This window comes from Nicotiana sylvestris, chromosome 7 (genome assembly GCF_000393655.2).
Source record: "Nicotiana sylvestris chromosome 7, ASM39365v2, whole genome shotgun sequence".
NCBI classification, from domain to species: domain Eukaryota; kingdom Viridiplantae; phylum Streptophyta; class Magnoliopsida; order Solanales; family Solanaceae; genus Nicotiana; species Nicotiana sylvestris.
In genome coordinates, this window is record NC_091063.1 from 106,209,630 (window position 1) to 106,231,023 (window position 21,394).

General features: G+C 40.1%; 1 protein-coding gene across 1 annotated transcript; it reads right to left on the minus strand.

Annotated features, from left to right (window-relative positions):
• Positions 1–767: 767 nt before the first annotated feature.
• On the minus strand, positions 768–1,124 carry LOC138873575 (uncharacterized). The gene has a single exon (XM_070152047.1). It carries the CDS (start codon positions 1,122–1,124, stop codon positions 768–770), a length of 357 nt encoding a protein of 118 aa, XP_070008148.1.
• Positions 1,125–21,394: the final 20,270 nt, after the last annotated feature.

Genomic DNA, 21,394 nt, shown 5'->3' on the forward strand with positions numbered 1-21,394 from the left:
AAAAATAGGAAAATGCCACCAAAAAAAATATTGATCCTTTTAGCTAGCTCAATAATGACGAAATCTTGGCCAACTAAGTCCATAGATATCTTATTGTGATTTCTCAGGAACTTCTGCTGGAATATCTTATAAAAATTATTGTTATTTTTTTGACCTAAAATAAAAATACTTCAACCAAAATTTATCAAGTATAACAAACTGAAAACTAATTCTTAAAAGAAATATTTTACAAAATATAATTTAATATATAGGGAACGGTCGTTTGTTTAAATATTTGGGGAAAGAGTTAATGACAATTTGTTTAGAATAGATTTTATCAAAATTTAAATATGTTTTCTATTAAAATTAGGACATAAACGATGATATCAAGCAAATTACGACATTACCAAACCTTAAGTTTCCATTTTCTCATAAAAGGAAATACTTTGTTTGGATTCTTTATGCTCATACCATGTGTGAGTCCTATATATAAGGATTAGTTACATAAAATTAATTGAATACCCCGATCCGAGATAATAGATACAAGCACACCATGAAGGCGAACAATCTCGCGAATGTAAATCCGAGCCAGCTGCTTTAAAGAGTAGTTAGTCATGACTGGAATAAAATGTGCATACTTGGTTCGTTTGTCCACAGTAACCCATAGTGCATCAAATTTCTTCAAGGTCCATGGAAGCCAACTACAAAATTCATTGTGATACGCTCCCACTTCCACTCCAGAATGTCAAGCCTCTATAGCAACCCACCAGGTCTCTGATGCTCGTACTTCAGTTTAAACACCGAGCAACGTACTCAACAATATCTTTCTTCATCCTCCGCAACCAATAGTGCTGCCTCAAAGCTTGATACATCTTCGCAGAACTCAGATGAATGGAATATCGCGAACTATGGGTCTCCTCAAGAATCAACGCATGAAACCCATACACATTTGGAACACAGATCCGACCCTGTATCCTCAATATCCCATCATCTTCAACAGTAACCTCCTTAGCATCACCGTGTTGCATCGTGTCCTTCGGGACAAGCAAATGGGGATCATCATACTGACACGCTTTGATGCGCTCAAACAAAGAAGACCTTGAAACCACACAAGAAAGAACCCGGCTAGGCTCCGAAATATCCATCCTCACAAGTCGATTGGCCAAAGCCTGAATATCTGATCTAACGGTTTCTCCCCAACTGGACTATCAACAAGACTCCACATGCTCTCGGCTTTCCTACACAAGGCAGCGGCTAGCACATTGGTCTTTTTCGAGCGATAAAGAATGGTAATATCATAGACCTTTAGTAGCTTTAACCACCTCCTTTGCCTCAAGTTCAGATCCCTTTGCTTGAATAAGTGTTGGAGACTCCTATGATCCGTTAATACCTCACATGAAAAATCGTAAAGATATGCCTCCAAATCTTCAATGTGTGACCAATGGCTGCCAACTCAAAATCATGAACATGGTAGTTCTTCTCGTGGGGCTTCAACTAACGTAAAGCATAAGCAATGACTCTACGTTCCTACATCAATTGACATCCAATGCCAATACGTGAAGCAATACAATAAACTGTATAAGAACCCGATCTTAAAGGTAAAACCATAATTAGAGATGGAGCCAAATCAGTATTGAGCTTTTAAAATCTCTCCTCATACTGACCATTTGAATGAGGCACCCTTCTGGGTCAATCTAGTCAAAGGTGTAGCAATGGATTAGAAACCCTCCACAAAACAACAATAATAACCAGCCAAATCAAGGAAACTCTGGATCTTAATAACAGAAGACAGTCTGGGCCAACTCTAAATTGTCTCAATCTTCTTTGTATCCACCTTAATCCCCTCACTGGATACTACATGACCCAAGAACGCCACTAAATAAAGCCAAAACTAATACTTGGAGAATTTAGCATATAGCTTCTTCTCTCTCAAAGTCTAGAACACGATCATCTGATGTTACTCATGATCCTCCCGACTGCGATAACATACCAATATGTCTTCAATGAACACGATGACAAAAGAATCAAGATACGGCTGAAACACATTATTCATCAAGTGCATAAAGGCTGTTGGGGCATTGGTCAGCCCAAAAGACATCACCAAAAACTAATAATGACTATAATAGGTCCTGAAAGCTGCCTTCGAAATGTTTGAATCCCGGATCTTCAACTAATGATACCATCGACCTCAAATCAATCTTCAAGAATACTCTAGCACCTTGAAGCTGATCAAGAAGTCATCAATACGCGGTAATGTGTACTTGTTCTTAACTGTAACCTTGTTCACCTGCTTATAATTAATACACATCATCATAGTACCATCCATCATATTCACAAATGGAACCGGTTCACCCCAAGGCGAGACACTGGGCCAAATGAAGCCCTTATCAAGCAACTCCTGACGATGTTCCTCCAACTCCTTCAGCTCTAATAGTGCCCTGCGATACGTGGGAATGGAGATGGGATGAGTGCCCAGCACCAAGTCAATACCAAAATCAATATCCCTGTTGGGTGGCATACACGGTAGGTCTGCAGGAAACACATCTCGGAAATCTCTCACTACCAGAACTGACTCAACGATAGGAGTATCAACACTAACATCCCTCACAAAGGCCAAATAAGCCAGGCATCCCTTATCAACCATCCGTTGAGCCTTCAAGTATGAAATCACCTTACTCGGAACATAATCTAGGGAACCTCTCCACTCAACCCTTGGCAACCCCGGCATCAGGACCGTCACGGTTTTAGCATGACAATCAAGAATGGCGTAACATGGCGACAACCAATACATACCCAAAATTATGTAAAAATCAACCATGTTATACAATAAAAGATCAACTCTCATCTCATAATCCCCAATAACCACCACATACGACTGATACACACAGTCCATAATAATAGACTCACATACTGGTATAGATACACGAATATGCATAACTAAAGAATCACGAGGCATATCCAAATAACGGTCAAAGTATGATAACACATATGAATAAGTGGAATTGTGGTCAAATAACACTAAAGCATCCCTGTGGTATACTAAAACATTACCTGTAATCATAGCGTCCGAAGCAACTGCCTCTAGCCTAGCAAGAAATGCATAGAAACGGGACTGACCACCGTCTGAATGACTTCCCCATCTAGGGCGACCTCGTGCTAAGTGAGCCCCACCCGAGCTGGCTATGCGGGTGGTGTAGTTGCTGGTGCTGACATCATATGCTGAGAGCTCTGATGCGGAACCCTACTCATCAATCTAGGGCAATCTCTCTTGAGATGACTCAAGTCACCACACTCATAACAACCCATCATGTAAGGCCGTTGACCCTGATAACCCGAAGAACTACCTATGGAAACCTGAGCAGATGGAGCACGGTAAGAACTCTTTGCTGGCAGCGCATTGTGTAGGAATTGTGGCCAACTAAAAAACTACAAGGAATATGACGAGTTGCCTGAACGAGTCTAGAAAGATGACCTCTTGGATCTTGGCCTCCCGCTCTTTATGCTCAAGCCTGCGAACCTACTCAAAAGATCTAGCAATCTCGACTGCCTGGTCAGACCTAGTATCCGTCGTAACCTCTCGAGCCATACTATAACGTAAACCATAGTTAAGGCTATCAATGAACCTCCTGATCTTTTCCCTCTCAATGGGTACCAACCATATAGCATGACATGCCAAATCTGCAAATCTCATCTCGTACTAGGTCACAGTCATACCCTCATGGCGTAGATGCTCAAAGTCCATACATAACTCCTCTCTGCGAGTTTGTGGAATAAACTTCTCTAAGAAGAGAAGTGAGAACTTATGCCATGTAAGCGGCGCTACGCCAGGTGGCATGCCTAACTCATAAGTCTGCCACCATAAAATGCCCCTGTCAGCTGAAAAGTAGTAAGTACAACCCCACTGGTGTAAATACCCATTGTATGAAGAATGCGTTGACACCTGTTTAAAAATCCTAAGCATCCTCTGACTCCCTTCACTGAACTCTGGAGGCTTAAGCCTCCCAAAACGCTCAAATCTCTTCTGCTCCTCATCACTCATAGGTGGACCAACCTCGGCCCGAGCAATAACAACCAGCTAAACTGGTAATACCATTGGTGTCTGATGACCCTGAGCTAGATACTCTAGAGTGCGGGCGACAGGAATCTGGGCACCTCCCCCATCCTGTGAGGTAGCTGGTGCAACTGGAACCGATACCACCTGAGCCAAGCTCGTGCACACAATCAAAATCTAAGCCAAGGCCAGGAATAACAATAGACACTGCTAGTGCCTGAGCTGGTCCCACCAGCTCAACGGTATTTGAAACTCGCTCCTCAGCTGGAGCAATTAGTGGCTCTGCAGGTGCTGCCCTAGTTGTAATGCAAGCCCCACCTCGACTTCTACCACTTCTCCGATCTCTCGAGGGCCTAACTGGTGGTACTAGTGCTTGTCCGCCTGATCCGGCTGCATGTGTCCCACCATCTATGAGAGAATAGAAGAGTCAAGGTTCAAGCTTCAAAATTAACAAATCCATACGATAAGAATGCAAGAAAGTGAAGTTTTTTCCTAACAGTTCGGTAGCCTCTCGAAGATAAGTGCAGACGTCTTTACTGATCCGCAAGACTCTACTAAGAGGGTGTTTGGATTAGCTTTTTTAAGTGCTTATTGACTTTTAAACACATTTCTAGTTTGTGAGATGGTTGGAAATGATAAAAAGTGTTTAAAAGCACTTACTTTTAGGCATAAAAAGTACAAAAATAAGCCAAAAGCCAAAAGTTGGGTATTACCAACTTATGGCTTTTAGCTTAAAAGCTATTTTTTGTAAGCCGATCCAAACACCCTCTAAACTTGCTCATGACCTATAATACCTATGAACCTGGGGCTCTGATACCAACTTTTCATAATTCAAAATCTCAATTAGTCGTGATGGCTCCTAACACACTTGCTAGGCAAGCCAGACATAACAATCATGATCAAAATAGCATAAATGACAGAATTAAAATCAGTCTAAAACATCGACATAACATAATGATACCAATACATGATAAATCCCCCAGAACTGGTAAATACAAAGTCATGAGCTCTAAAACAGAAAATACAAGTCTGAAAGCTAAATAGCTACACTGTCTAAAATAAAGACAATATTACAATATGGAAAGAGATGCCAAGACTGTGGTCGAGAATGCAACTCTACTTCGTCTCTCGATGATCAACTCATCTAGCAAACTTATCTACCGGTGACTGGGTCCGACACCTAGATCTACACAATTAAGTGCAGAGTGTAGCATAAGTACAACTGACCTCATGTACTCAGCAAGTATCATAACTAGCCTCAGCGAGGTAAAAACAACAACAATTATAAATAATACTTGCTATAACATGTACAATTCATAAATTCAACAAATACAGAACAATAACATGCTCAAGTCATAAAGCACACAGTTTATCAAGTACTCTGCTCAGTCAATAATCTAGCATGTAAAGATGATATACAAGTAAATCAGGTAAATAATTATGGAAATTGCAAGTAAAGATGAAATGAAATAACCAACAACACTGGCCAGATTTTCCTCCGAATTTCCAATACAGTACCAAACCACTTATCAGTGTTTCCTCAATCCGCGTGTACACCATCAAGAGAGAAACATGAGAGGGTGACCCTAGGGGATGGACCCATATCCACACACTTCACAGTGTGGTCACGTGCAATAATTATACTCTGTCTAGCATGGTCACAAACTATATATCATAATCCTCCTGGTGTGGTCACATGCTCAATTTCACGGATCCGCCTGACGTGGTCACAGGCATATCAACATAATTCGCTAGGCGTGGTCATTGGCATAACAAAAGAATCTGCCCGACTTGGACGCATGCATCCAATCCAAATCATATCATATAAAAGAAAATGTACAAGAACACATGTATATGATTAATGAATATCATATTTCATGTTCCTAGATTGGTATAAGTGACACGCTAAAGTGTATGCATGTGCGCAGTGTGCTATCATAGCTCAAATCGGCAATTTCATCACGAAAATAACAAATATCAAGTTCAATCAGGAGATTTGCCTCTATATAACCTCTAAATATGGATCAAATAGCTCACAATTGAGTTACAACTATGAGAAACATCACAATTTAAAGCTAACAATCAATTCAAGGTATGTCATAGCCTAAGCACTACCCCGAGCATAGATAAATACCCTGATGCTTGTACATGGGCTCAACCCCTGCACATATGCTCAACTATAACACGTAGCAATCACAAATAACTCAAGCAACTAGTGCCTCTACCAAGTTTAGGTAAGATACTTACTCAAGCAAGCCAAATCACTCCTCTAACAAGCCCTTCCTTCTTGAATCAACCTATGGACGGCTCGAATCGAGCCAAAATAACTTAACATAATCAATAAAAGCCATAGGAATCGATTCCAATTGATTAAACTAAAATCTTTAACCAAAATCAAAATGTGAACCCAAAAAGTCAACCTGGGCTCGCACCTCAGAATCCGACCAAATTCACAAATTTCGAACACTTATTCGATTATGAGTCCAATCATACTAATTTCATCCTATTCCGAACTTAAATCGACCTTCAACAAAATCCTCCAACTGCCAAAACCTCCTTCGCGAACGCAACATCCTGAACGCGAACACGATTCCCAACATCGCCATGCATACGCGAAGGCGTCCTCTCTTCTGCAAATGTGAAGGCTTACACTGACTTACCCCCTCTAGGCTCACCTTCTACGTGAACGCAGAGCCTTTTATGCGATCGCGATGCACTTTAGCGAGACTCGCTAAAGCTCTGCGAACGCATAAATAAAAAATGCCTACCACCAAAATTCCCTTCGCGAACACGTCCCTAGTGTTGCGATCGTGATGAAGAAGACACCATACATCAAATCAGCAATCCAACATATAGAGAAATGATCTGAAGCCCTTCTGAAACACACCAGAGGCCCCAGGACCTTGTCCAATTAAATCAACCAATCTCAAAATAGAACACGGACCTACTCGAGACCTCAAATCACACAAAACAATATCAAAACCACGAATCGCACTCCAATTCAAGCCTAATGAACTAATGAACTTCCAACTTCTAAAACTCATGCCGAATCATATCAAACCAACCCAGAATGACTTCAAATTTTTCATAAAAGTCTCAAACAACACAAAAATCCTATTCCAACTTTCGGAACCAAAATCCAAACAAGATATCAACAAAGTCAACTCTCGGTCAAACTTCTAAACCTTCCAAGTCTTCAACTTTCCAGTTTTACCAAAAAGCTTCAAATCAACCTACGGACCTCAAAATCCAAATTCGGACATATGCCTAAGTCCAAAATCATCGTACGAAGCTATTGAAACCATCAAAACTCCATTCTGGAGTCGTCTGTACAAAAGTCAAACTCCAATCAACTCTTTCAACTTAAGGATCCAATCTTGGGACTAAGTGTCCCAATTCACTCCACAACCTCCCGAAGCCAAACCAACCACCCCAGCAATTCACGAAACCTCAAATACACATAAGTAAAGTATCAAATAGAGGAAACATGGCTAAATACTCAAAATAACCGGTCGGGTCGTTACAGAATCTTAGTTGAAAGCTCATTATTTTGAAAAGAGTTGTGTGTTTACTTTGAAAAGAAGGCTATTATTTGTTTGTAACTTTGAAGAATAAGAGACTACTTTGAAAATATACTTTTAAGTTGGAAATGAATATACCTTATTTGAAGCAAACTTGGTTGTGTGTTGTTTTTACTTTTTGAAAATAACTTTTGCATTATTTGCAATTCAGGTGACGATTTTCCAAAGAGGATTCGTTTTCTTTTTTGAATCTACCAAAGCTAAAAATTTATTTAAATCGTTAGTGATAACATAGATAAAACTATTCATTTGTTGAAAATATCAGTTTAAAATTAATAGTAATCAAATGTCAGAGTAACTAAGGTAAGCAAAATTGCTAATTTAACTTTTACCTACAAGTCTTGGTTTGCCTATGTTCTTAGACAATAAAAGTATAAAAATATTCTAATAAAACTATTTGTCTTTCAAATATACATATATAGAATGGCAAATAACAACAAATATTATTTAAGGTAAAAGAGAAGAGGGTTGGACTCTTTGATAATTGGGCTGGTAAGCATGCCTAGTAGGATTTAGATCAATAGCGGCAGACTCCTCTGTGCAGGGAAAAACAGCCCAAGTCTGGATGCAAAGAGAACAAGGGATTAGTATATAGAAATAACATCACGACAAGCAATAATAAAGAGCTGAGGAATATAGTAAAGTTAGTTCTTATTTGTGTTAATCTTATGGGTATTAATAAAAGTTAATGACCAAAGGCTTAAAGTAAATTTTGTTTATGTATAAAATCTCCCTTCTGGACCCTTGGCACTTTAGAGTTCAAGAGGGTCTCACGGACCCCGAGCAGTGCTTGTGTTAGGGAAGAGTACATTAACCATATACCAAATCAACCATAAATGCTCTTAGCCATCTACTCTTACTCTTCTTCAAGGGTTTAGACACAAATAAATATCAAGTTAAAAGTTTCACATTATCAGAACTAAACATAGAGGTTCAGACAGAAGTCCAACAAACAATTATAGAGAATATTAGCCTTGTCATTAAAGTACAAAGAGATGAACAATTCAAAACCAATCATAATATTGACCTTGGGGTCCCCTACTAGAACACTAAGTATAAAGGCAAACTACTGCAAATAGACTAATAGGGTCTAGTAATATCAATGGCCTTAAGTTGATCATAACATGCATCATAACAATTAGGAAGATTATTACTAAGAACACAGATATAAAACAAGGAAAGCTAGTGGCATATTATGAGAAGATGAATGCTATTCCTAACCAATTCAAACCTAGAAATGCCTGGTTAAATGATCTGAGCATTAGTAAGTGACAAGGAAGGACATGTACATTAATTTTATTAGCCCTAATGAAGGTTTAACACTTCAGGTTCATTAAACAAGTTCATAACACCTAGGATAAGTCAACAAACATTTAAGTAATCTTCAAAACAGTCCAGAGCTAACATTCACATGACTGAGACCTTACTTCGTTGAACAACTACACTAACAACTGATTCAAACTTCCCTAAGATGATAGCAAACAATAGAGACATCCATGTAAGCAGAAAAGTCAGTTTTTCCTAATATCATGATATCTAGTAGTAACAATGTACAATTTAATAGGTTTTCAAACTGTTACAGCCAAATAACACTCCAGTTCATGATCAGGTTCTCCTATACACAGTAGTATTAAATAGACATGGAGCAGTAGGAAGAGGTGTCCATTCTTAATTGATTAGAACAAAACAAACATGCCATAGTAATTCCATTTAAATAGGTAAGTGAGTTCATTAACACGTTACACAAATAGAGTTCAATTTATGATCTTCATGTACACATGTTATCTTGATAAGCAATCTCATGGCAACATAATCAAGTCTAGAGTTATTTAAATAAAATAGATTAACATGAGAAAATAGGAGCAAGCCTCTTAATGTGGATTGTTCATTTGAGTGCAACATAACACTATGGGAGGGTCAAGATTGCATATGATTGTAAGTATAAATCTTAGCAGGCAACACAGTGATCCAAGCATACAATTATCTTAAGCTAAGGGCATAAGAAGGGTTCATAAACATCATTGGACTAGCAGAAGTAGCATGATGAGTGTGAGCACAAGCATAACAGTCAATAAGAGTCATTCAACCATCATAACAATAAAGATTTTAGATAACCACTCCCACAATGTTCATGGTCATGAGATAGCAGAGGGACATGACAAGTGGGAAATAAGGGATAGCTCTGCTAACAGGTTCAGCACATGATTTCAAACTACAATGATTGACTTGCATGGATCACTAAGTGTACAGAATAGGCATGGTTTCAATAACAAAACTGCCAACCAAGGTCATTAAACAGACAGATCAATTAAAAGACAAAAACTGCATTAAGAACCACTCTTTATTGAATTAAATAATGGGCCACAACATCACAAACATGAGGATCAATAAGGCATAGTGCGACATACGTAAAGTTTTAACAGAACATCAGAGGAAGCTTACCATCATGACTCGATCGATTTAGCTGGTATGATAGCTATCACTTAACTAACAGAGATGGAACACACATAGTATCAACATAAGGTTTAATCTATTTAATCATGAAGCTTAACAGGATTTGGCCATGAGGATGGCGTAGAACCATCTTAAATAACTAAACCAGAAGAGTTAAGGTTCAATAATCATCACAGATCAAATAACAACACAAAGCAATATAACTACCAAGAAACATTATCATCCTTAAAAGAAAACAAAATAATATGAACAATAAGACATAGTAAAAGTCATACACTATCATGCTCAGCAGGTGATTATCAGTATAAACAACATCACATAACCAATTTAGGGAATAACTAAAGAGAAGAAGTCAGTCTGTACTAACCTTTCATGGAGCAACAAACCAATCAAATGCAAACAACCATCTATGATATCCAAACTTACTAAGATCAACTCACAGTAGATTGAATTCGAGCAGGATAAAAGGAAGAAAAGAGGAAATTAGATAACTACTACTGGAAACTCAGACTTAGCAGAAAAACTTTAAATGTAATGTTCTTCTTCGTATTTTTCTGCATCTCTTGGTATTTCTGATCATATTGGGTGTGTTGGTGTGAACATTGAATGCCCTCTTTATAGAGGCATTCAAGCCAGTTAGGGTTCCGATAATTTGAACAAATAGTGGATGGTGATTATATATGCATGAAGATAGCAATAGAGGTGAAAATAGAAGCAAAATAGGGGGAAAACAGTGTAGAATTTACCTGGGCATGAGGAAGAAGGAGGAAGAACGTTGAAGCCATTTGTCCATCGGTCAATTCCTAATGTCCCGAGGTCACTGCGTTTGACCTCTGGACAATGAATAATAATGATAAAATTAGAGATAATCTCCATAAATTCTTTGATTTGATGGAACAGAGGAAGGCTTGATGGATTTTAAATTATTTAAACTATATTTTGTTAGAATTGATTGGTTTGGGGGCTAATTATAAAGGAACGACCGTGTTTGAGTGTTGATTTGATTGCAGAAAGAGGTAAGTGTCGTGTCTAACTTTGACTTGAGGGAATTAGGAGTTGATTGTATTATTTGTTATTTGATTTATGTGTGGGGATGACGTATATGCAAGGTGACGAGTGCATATATGTAGTCACAGGTTAAGTATGCGGGTTGAGATATTTATTTATTATTTTCAATTATTTCATGCCTTCATTTAATCCATGTCATTATTTGTTAAATGTTTTAATTGTTACTTGCCTTTACTTGTTAAAAATATGCCTTATTCCATTACATGCCTTAGTCGCTAATTGTTTCCATGTGTCTGTGTCTTTATTTATTGACTATCCTTGCTTGCTCTTGACTTTGTGTATTAATAAATATCTATTCTTATCTGCTTTATGTCTTAACTATGAAATTCTTTTATTGCATTTTATTTGAGTGTCACCGTAGTTGGTTGTAGATGTTCATTTATATTATTATTGTGTGGGATCGAGTTACACGCCGCAATAGTTATTAGTATTATTGAGTGGGATTGGGTAGTGTGAGCACGTGATTTTTGTTTTACGCGACAATCGCTCCAAAAAGAATTAAAAATGTATGTGTCATGCGTAATTTAAACCATGACCCGTTTGTTAGATGGAAAATTACAAAAAATACGCATTTTTTCTTTTGTCCTGATTTGTTGCCGTGTTTAATTTTGCCTACTTTTAACATTTTATCCGCGTGAAATAAATATGTTAAGTGTTAATTAGTGGTGCTTGGTTTTATTTAATTAGTTTGTGTATTTAGGAAATTAGAAATAAAGAAAAAGAAGACAAAATTTGTTATAAAATGAATTTGGGCCGTGCCCATTTCAAAAATCTGGAGCCCAATTGAACAGCCCAAACCCCCAGTCCGAACAGCCCACCCCCAGGACACAAAACGACGTAGTTTAACACCAAAACTACGTCGTTTCAAGGCCGATCCATCTCAACCATTCAAACCAAACTGATCCAACGGCCAAGATCTCACACCCCGTACCCACTAACTAACCCGACCCGTCTTATCCAAACCGACCCTCAAGCTCTGAATGAGAAACGACGCCGTTTCCTCATCAAAAGAAAGATCTGAGCCTTCTATCTCGCCTTATCCAACGGCTAAGATCAACCCCTTCCAGCTATATATAAGCCCGTAACATACCCTGCCCCCTATCCTAACCCCAGCCTCCGTCTTCAACCTCATTCCCCATCAAACCCTAGAGCCGCCCCTGTATCCTTCACCATGGAAGCCGGCGGCACGGATGCCGGTGACCTCGCCCCTAACACCGTAGAACCCCCTTGACATCCTGAACCCAAATCTATCAACCACACACCTCGAATCCTATCTCACCTTCTCGAATCTTCGAATTCTCGAATCTTCATTCGAAGATTCGAGTCGGAACCTAATCTACACCAATCTGCCCTAAATTCATACCAGACACTCCCCAGACCCCCCTCGTGACCAAACCATACTTGGTTTGGTCCGAATCTGACCAGGGGAGTATGAATCCCGGATCTGAGTTTGGAACTTTGTAGTTCTTCATCACTGGCCTATGTCCGTCCAAACCAAAGAGATTAAGGTCTAATGGACCTTAATCGAAGTGTTTCTCATCCGAGAAACACTTCGATTAAAGTCCGTTCACCCTTAAGAAAGTCTGTCCAAGTCCGAGTCAAGGTTTTTGATTTTTCAAGACTTGAGGTGAGTCTTGCTTGCTTTCTTTATTTCTGTTTGGTCCATGTGAGTGATTGAATGGCTGTTCATGTTTTGTTTCAATTTGTATCTTTGAATTTTTACCAACTTCTGTTTGTCCACTTTGCTTGAACCACGGTGTTTGTTTGAACCCCTCCTATTCTGATAAGGCATGTGTACTGGTCGTGTTCCAAATTTGTATTCATTAACTGATTCCTTGAAGTATAATTTTGTTTAGCCAGTACAATTCAAGTCATGTGCCCTATACTTTGAATGTCTGATTTTTGGCTACGATTGTGTATGTTAATGCTAATATAGTCGAGTCGACATGAGTCGTCAATTAGTTTCAACTGCCTGAACAAAATAAATCGATTTGCTTCTGTTGAACATTTGCCTGAATCAATTAAGAACCAAGTTCAGTTACTTATAGTTGTTAATATGATTTCAGAAACCTAAGGCTTGATCTGTAATTGAAATCTGAGTTGATAGCATGTGCACTTGTGCACAGCATGTGCATTGTGCACAGCCTGGTCCCTGTACAAAGGGCTTTTGATTTAGAAATGGTTTGACAGCATATGCTGTCAGATATATTCTACTACCCATGCTTGCTTTTAGTTAATAAAATAGGAAAGGAAAGCCTGCCAGGGAATATTGATGGGGTTATATACTTAAATAACTAATTGGGATCTGAAAAGGTAAAAGACACATGGGAGGGGTACTGTGACATTTGGAAAAGAGGCTGTTAAAAGAGATGGTGTCGAGGCTTATAAAAGGAGACAGAATTAGAGGCAGAAGGGGAGGAAGATATACATACACTGTGAGAATAAAAAAAAAAAAAAAGAGATACAGAGAGAGGATCAGACCTGAAAAGAAAATATACACACACAGTGAGGGGATTGGGAACTTTAAGAGCTGAAAAGGAAAAACAAAAACACAGATAGAGAGAGGTTAAGGGATAGAAGCTATACAACCAACAATCAGAAGCTTTTTCCTCCTATTATTACTGGGTTTCAGTTGTTAAACCTGGTTTCAAATCAATTCTGATTCTTTGAAATTCCAGTTGTGTCTATTAGTCGAGTGTTTTCATTGGTTTACTACTGGTCTGGTCTGTTTGGATTTCTGTTTCTATTCCACTGGGTGTTGCTGCTATTTGGCTATTACTTTCTATTGGCCATATTTGCATCTCTGCACTCGAGCCTGTTTCTTGCTATTTGTTTTGCCTGCTGCTATTCTGCCCTGTTGCTGTTGGTGCTGTTACTGCTGCTGCATTTGTTCATTGTTACTCTACTGATTGCCCTTTTTCTTCAATTGCAAATATTCCCAGGTACACAACCTTTGAACCTTGTATTGTTGAAAGTTTGAAGTTGAAGCAGAAATAAAGGAATGAACGCCAGTTTATGTTATAGCATTGGTGTAAAAAGATAGTTCGAATGTTGTTTGGGCCTGTATTCTTACTGTGAACTGCAAATATTCTGTAGGAACTAGCATACATTTTGTTTAAGATGAACTGTTAGATAGCATGGCTCAATAGTAATGACAGTATGACATGGACAGCATGTTTTGATTTAGTATACATTCAGTTCAAGTATAACACTTGTTTGATTTAGTATGACTGTATAACATAGAGTCATGGTAAGCATTGTATGTATTTTGCCTAGACCACTGAATTGACAAAACTGCGATACTGGGGTCCGGGATAAATGTATCCCCAAACAAACTCCCATACAGTCACACTAAGAGTATGGCTATGAATGCCAGTTCTCTTGTCAGTTCATTCGTTCCAATACAGGTTCGATACTGGGTTTCGTTACAGATTTTTATTTCGAAATGATGTAATGATTGTTGAGAAAAACTGATAATCATTTTTGAGTTCAATTAGTAGTAATTTTTCCTAATAAAACAGCCGATTTCTTTATCAATTTCGAATAGGTTAGAGTGTTAAGAATAGAACTTGGAGGTCGTTAAAACATAACTCAATATATGTTGTTAGTTTGTTTGCAATCTCACTTAGCGAATTAATAAGCATATTCACTTGTTGAAGACAAAGCATGCCGTAGCTCTCACCTCATGAACAATCAATCAAGTAATCAAACAAGTTTAGGTTCGGCAAACATAATAAGGATTCAGTCCGTATTTGTCTAAACCAGCAAAATTCGGCATCATCCTTCCCTTAAAAGATAAATGTAGTAAAATGTAGTTCTTGTAGGGTACCCTTCTAAAATAATGAGACGAGCCTCGCCAAATCAAAAGGCAAATTGCGGGGCCCTCAATAATTGGTCATAATAAATACTTAGAATTTGGGACGGGCTGTTTAGTGAATTCCACTGCCCTCCCCGAAGACAATAACGCGTTAGATTCTTTAGGCGCGACTTAATCAAATCACATTCTTAAATTCGGGTGCGCATTTATGTGACCCAATTTCAAATCTCAACGGAGTCGAAATGTGTTAACAACTACGGGTGCATTGATTGTGACGTGGTTCGAGATACATTTTCACGACGTTGCAATTCTATAAAAGTAAATGATAATAATAAAAGCGGTTAAAACTTAATAAAAGCACATAAGTCACAACATGTATTTAAATCAGATATTTAGCCATTATAACAATTTAAGCGACCGTGCTAGAACCACGGGATTCGAGGGTGCCTAACACCTTCCCTCGGGTCAACAGAATTCCTTACTTAGAATTTCTGGTTCGCAGACTTCATTTGGAAAAGTCGAAAATTTCCTCGATTTGGGATTCAAGATAAACCGGTGACTTGGGACACCAAAAGCCAAACCTTTCCCAAGTGGCGACTCTGAATTAAATAAATAATCCCATTTCGAATATTGTCACTTAAATTGGAAAAACTCCACCCGCGCATCTTACCCCTCGGGGCGGGGCGCGCAAAAAGGAGGTGTGACAGCTCTGGCAACTCCGCTGGGGAATGTATACCCAGAACCTCCGGTTCAGGGTTCAAGAATTCGAGCTTAGAATAATTGTTATATTTGGCTTTATTATCTGATATTTATTACATGTTTTGACATAACGTGCTGCAATGTTTTTTTTACTGCTTTGATATTATCTGAACTGTATATAAACTGTGCCGAAACCCTTCTCTCTTCACCTCCGGGGAGAAGCTCGCTGGTCGAGACTCCCTATTCTGTTAGTGTCAATACCCGAAATAAGAAAGAGGACGGATAAGTTACGAAGCCGGACGGCCTTTTGGTTCCCGGTAAGTTGCCCCTCCTCGACTCGAGTTGTCCGCTCGGGTACACAGTCTAGAACAAATACCAAGGTTTAAACCTAGTATAACTCGACTTCATGCCGGATCCCTAGTAGGAACGCTTATTTGCATCATGTTGCATTTGACTTAGGGGGCTCAACACAGGGGTTGGGTCCGTCTAGGACAAGCAACCAGAAATGAAAAGGCCACCCTGCTGCATCTTATTTGTTTTGCGCATTTATCTGCTTCGGTTCCGCATGTTGATCGGTTTCTAAAAAAAAAAAAATAGCAGCGTAGGGAGATAATTACTTATTTTGGAAAAATAAAACCAATGTCCAAGTAGTGTCGAAACCTCGTCGGAATTTTTCTAAAAAAAAAAGAAAAGAATAAAACCAAAAGTTGCCTTTTAGTCTGATTAAAAAAAAACATATAAAAATTGTTTCTTTTCTTTTAAGAAAAAAAGAGGGTATTTATTTCAAAAAAATAAAAAAAAATGGAAAACTCATAATTCAAAAATGTGTTGTTTCTTTTGTAATACCCTTTTATAAATTCGGACTAATAGTCCAAATATTGCAAAAAAAAAAACAAAAAAAAATATTTTAGTATTTATCTTTCTCCAAAAACAATAAAAATGCTTATTCTTGATTACTAGGTTTATTTGATTTTCTCTATTCGCGATAGGACCGAACTACGCCGGTTTGATTCTCGCACGGGGTGAGATACGTAGGCAACCCTCGACGGGTCCAACCTCCCGTTTTCAAAAAAATCTAGATAATTTTAATTTTTTGAGTCTAATAAAGTTTATCGCCTTAAATAAATGTGCAGGATGAGCACGATACAAAATGAATCGTTTTCAATAATGACCAAGATCCCTTTTGAGTTGCGATTATGGTGGAACGACTTAGGCAAAGAGGGGCAAGGCAAAGTGAGGAAATATCTGAAAAATCTCCCGGATTTACTAGACATTCAGCCTCGGGGTGATATTATCAGATCATTGGTCACTTACTGGGACTCGGCGCACAATGTATTCCATTTTTCAGACTTCGAACTCACCCCGACGCTGGAGGAAATAGCGGGATACATTGGGGGTGATGAAGCTCCGTTAAGGTTCAAGTACTTGATTGCACCTAGAGCCGTCACGGTACACCGATTTTTGGACTTTCTGAAAATACCCCGAACATTTCACCATCCAGATCTTGCCAAAGGCTTCTGCAGTCTCCATCTCATGTATGCTAGATACGGTCATGAGGGTGGGTTCAATAAGCCGGATTTCAAACTATGTAGTAAAGGCAACCGGCAAAAATGGGACGAACACAGGCAATTGGCTTTCATGACGGCTTTCTTAGGTCTTATAGTGTTCCCAAGGAAGGACGGCAACATCGATCTAAGAATAACTGGGGTTGTCAGTACTTTGCTTACCCAAGATAAAAGTACTCTGGCGCCTATGATTATGGCTGACATTTTCCAGGCTCTCACTGTTTGTCGAGCCAGGGGTGACTTCTTCGAAGGATGTAACCTACTGTTGCAAGTATGGATGACCGATCATTTATGTCATCGCTCCTCACTTGTGGGTTATGGTTCGCCAGAGAAAACTTGTATTGGAGAATTCTACACGAGAATCAAAGGGCTCAATTTACCTGAGGGAGTCACATCATGGACCTCATTTCTCCGAACTCTCACTGCCAGCCAAATCCAATGGACGCTCGGATGGTCACCTATCGAGGAAATCATATACATGCCGGCAACCCGGCCTCACTTTCTGTTGATGGGACTGAAAAGTATCCAACCCTATGCACCGTATCGGGTTTTGAGGCAACTTGGGAGGTACCAAGTGGTACCGAAAGACGAAGATTTGAGTACCCAAGTGATTGAAATCAGTCCGCACGGTCATTTCCCTGAAGAAGAAGTTCGCCAAATCTGGAGTGAATGCCAACATCTGACAGCAAACACTTGTGTGATCGATACGGCAAAAGGGGAAGTCGCCCCAGGATATCACGCTTGGTTTAGAGGTAGCCTGTCTTACGAAAGACCGGCTAAGAGGCCGCATCTCAAAGATTTCGTAGAATCATCCCAAGGGCAATGGAACTGGTTAGCAAAAGAGAAGGGTTATCGAGCAGAGATTGGCGATTTGAAGCTACAAATAGATAGTTTGAAATTCGATAACAGCGTACAAATCGCGGCGGATCGAAGCGAAAAGAATAGGTTGATCCAAGAGAATGAAGAACTTAAGGCCCAAGTCCAAAAATTGAGATTGTCTCTTGATGAGCAACCCAGAAGTCAATCAGACCAGCGGTTGATAAAGGGTTTGAAAAGAGAGATCACGGAATGGCGAGACAGGTTAGAAGAATCCGAAAAGGTCATGACAGAATTCAAGGCACGGTGGGAAACAAGAGTAGATAAGCATCGCCGATGTTTGAACCAATTGAAACGTGATCACGAGAAGGCTGTTTCCAAAATAAAAAGGGAGATGGCTACACTTGAGTTTAAAGCAGTTAAGCAGGCCAGGGATTTCCAAGTGGAGAATAGATACTGTTACGACTTGTTGGCCCAAATGAAGGAAGAAGTGCGACAGTTGAGGGATCAGCACATACAGGACTCACAGGTATTCAAGACGAGCAGTGATCAGATAAGGCACCTACTCATAGAGAAGAAGCAAACCAGAGATAGGATCAAGGCCATTGCCCATGCCATCACCAGACGATGTCTACGATGTGAGAACATGTCCAGCGTTACCGTCCTCTCGGCAGTAATGGGTTATGTCAAGCAGACTATGCACGAGCTGGAGCAACTTGAGAGGGATCTCACGCCTAGGACCGCGGCAAGGCCGAACGATGCCCCGCGGAAACCAATTTTTAAAACCATAATGCATTCATAGGTCAAATCTGTATTTAGCATCTTCTGCCTGTTTTTTTCATCAAGGTGATTTTCAGTCTATTTTGAGTCTAGGTTCATTTTCCAAGTTTGCTTTTTCTTTTGCAGAATGTAGCTTGTAATAGAACATTTCAACAATGAAGAGGTTGTTTCTTTTACGTCCATTTGTGTTTTTCGAACTACGTAATGATCTGATTCACGTAGGCATCGTGATACGTAGGCAATCCTCATCGGATCCGGTCGCATTTCTTTTACTACAAAAATAAAATATATATATATATATATATATAATAAAATAAAAGGAAAACAAAAGAAAAGGGGGAAAAACTAATAAGAGAAAAAATGCCGGAATGACGCATGCTCTCGTAGCAAACATATAGTAATCCACTTAACTGTATAGGTGCATCATGCCCAACGTGAGATTAACTATCTATTTATTTGCTGCAGAATTAACCGTGCGTTTGTCATTGAGCATTTTTCCCAGGGTTTTTGAAAAGACGGTTGGTTTGGTGAAAGTCTGGCCTCGCACTCATACTTCACGAGGTCAAGGAGAGGTGTTCAACTACCTATTGTTAGGACCAGAAGCAGTACTCACACTTACTTCACCAGGTCAAAAGGAAGTGTGGAAATGTCTTCGGAAATTCCATTGCAAACAGTCCCCGTCTCTGAGGAGAGCTCAATCTCAGCCGTCCTCACACCTGAATCCGCAACTGCGGAGGAAAATAGGATCCTACGGCTCCGCATGTTGGAAATGCTGGATGACTGGAACAATGGGAAAGAGCCGCCAAGTGTCGTCCCCGGATTCCCTGAACTATTCTCCAGGTCAAGTGGGACTTCTAATGTCCCCATAAATTACCCTGCCACCCCATTTGGGTACCCAGCCACCTCCGCCTTCTCTGCAGGATCACCTTCTGAGCCTCATCCCCGAATGTCGGCCAGTGATGCAAGCATGAACATCTTTACTGCATCGCCTTGCCCAGCTACGGCACAGCCTGCCACATACAAGCCAAGCCTTGACTCATCCTCTTTTACATTCCAAGCACCGTCGTTCTCAATGGAACCAAATAGGTTCGCTACCAGTACTAATCCTCTACCACCTCAATGCGAGCTCGTACCAGGGCAGGATCAGAACCCCAGAGTTGTAGAACAAAATGAGATGGCCAAAAGGATGAGAAGCCTTGAGCAAAGTCTGAAAAATATGCAAGGATTGAGCGGGCAAAAGAGCGTCTCTTACGCCGACCTATGCATGTTTCCTCACATACACCTGCCAACGGGTTTCAAGACCCCCAAGTTTGAAAAGTACGATGGGCACGGTGACCCCATCGCACATCTTAAGAAATACTGCAACCAATTGCGGGGAGCCGGCGGAAAAGAAGAACTACTAATGGCATACTTTGGGGAAAGTTTAGTAGGGATAGCTTCGGAATGGTATATGGATCAGGAAATGTCCCGATGTCATATATGGGATGATCTCGCCAGAGATTTTGTAAAACAATTCCAGTATAACATCGACATTGCGCCAGATCGAAACTCTCTTTCAAATTTGAAGAAGAAGCCTTCGGAAAGCTTTAGAGAGTATGCTATTAAGTGGCGTGAACAGGTATCGAGAGTGAAGCCTCCCATGGATGAAGTGGAAATGGTCACTACCTTTCTCCAGGCTCAAGAGTCTGACTATTTCCAGAACATGATGTCAGCCATGGGTAAACCATTCGCGGAAGCGATCAAGATTGGAGAGATGGTGGAGAACGGTTTGAAAACGGGAAGGATTTTGAGTCAAGCAGCCATAAGGGCAACCTCCCAGGCCGTCCAAACTGGGTCTGGAGGAACAACAAGGGGGAAGAAGAAAGAAGAAACGACTATGGCAGCCTCTGAAGCAAGGGAGTATCATCATCCCAGGCCCCATTTTCCGGGAAGAGCCCCACAACACTATTACCCCCATTCAAATTCGGCATATGCTCATCAACCTTATATGGTCATGAATGCCCAACCTTATAACCATCCACCACAACAAGCCAACCGAGGCCCAGCTCCACCTCCCAGAAATCAGCCTCACTACCGCAACCACTATAACCCACAACCCCCGCAGAATAACTACCGCCCCCAAGAGCCACCTCGACGGCGGACTTTCACGCCCATCGGTGAGCCATACTCAACTTTGTTCCCAAAGTTGGTCCAGTTGGGTTTCTTGCAACCCATCCCTCAAACAAGGCAAAACCCGACATCTCCTTCTTACAAAGCCGGAGTCAGATGCGCCTATCATTCAGGGGCCGAGGGACATGATACAAACGACTGCTGGTCATTGAAAAGAGTGGTCGAAAATTTGATAGAGCAGGGGAAAATAGTGCTAAGGGACGAGGAGATCCCGAATGTAACAAACAATCCATTGCCCGCTCACAATAATGGGCCGTTGATCGGCATGATTTGTGAAGACAAAGAGTTCGACCCTGCTTTGAAAGCCATAATTGCCATTGTCGACACGGGGAAGAGGCCTGAAATAGACCAAAAATCAGAAAAAGGGGAAGGAGGCCAAGGTCGCAGAGAGCAAGTCTGAAAAGAAGGTGGAAAA

Coding starts and splice junctions, on each gene's coding strand:
- LOC138873575 (XM_070152047.1), bottom strand. CDS start 1,124: ATGGATATTTCGGAGCCTAGCCGGGTTCTTTCTTGTGTGGTTTCAAGG.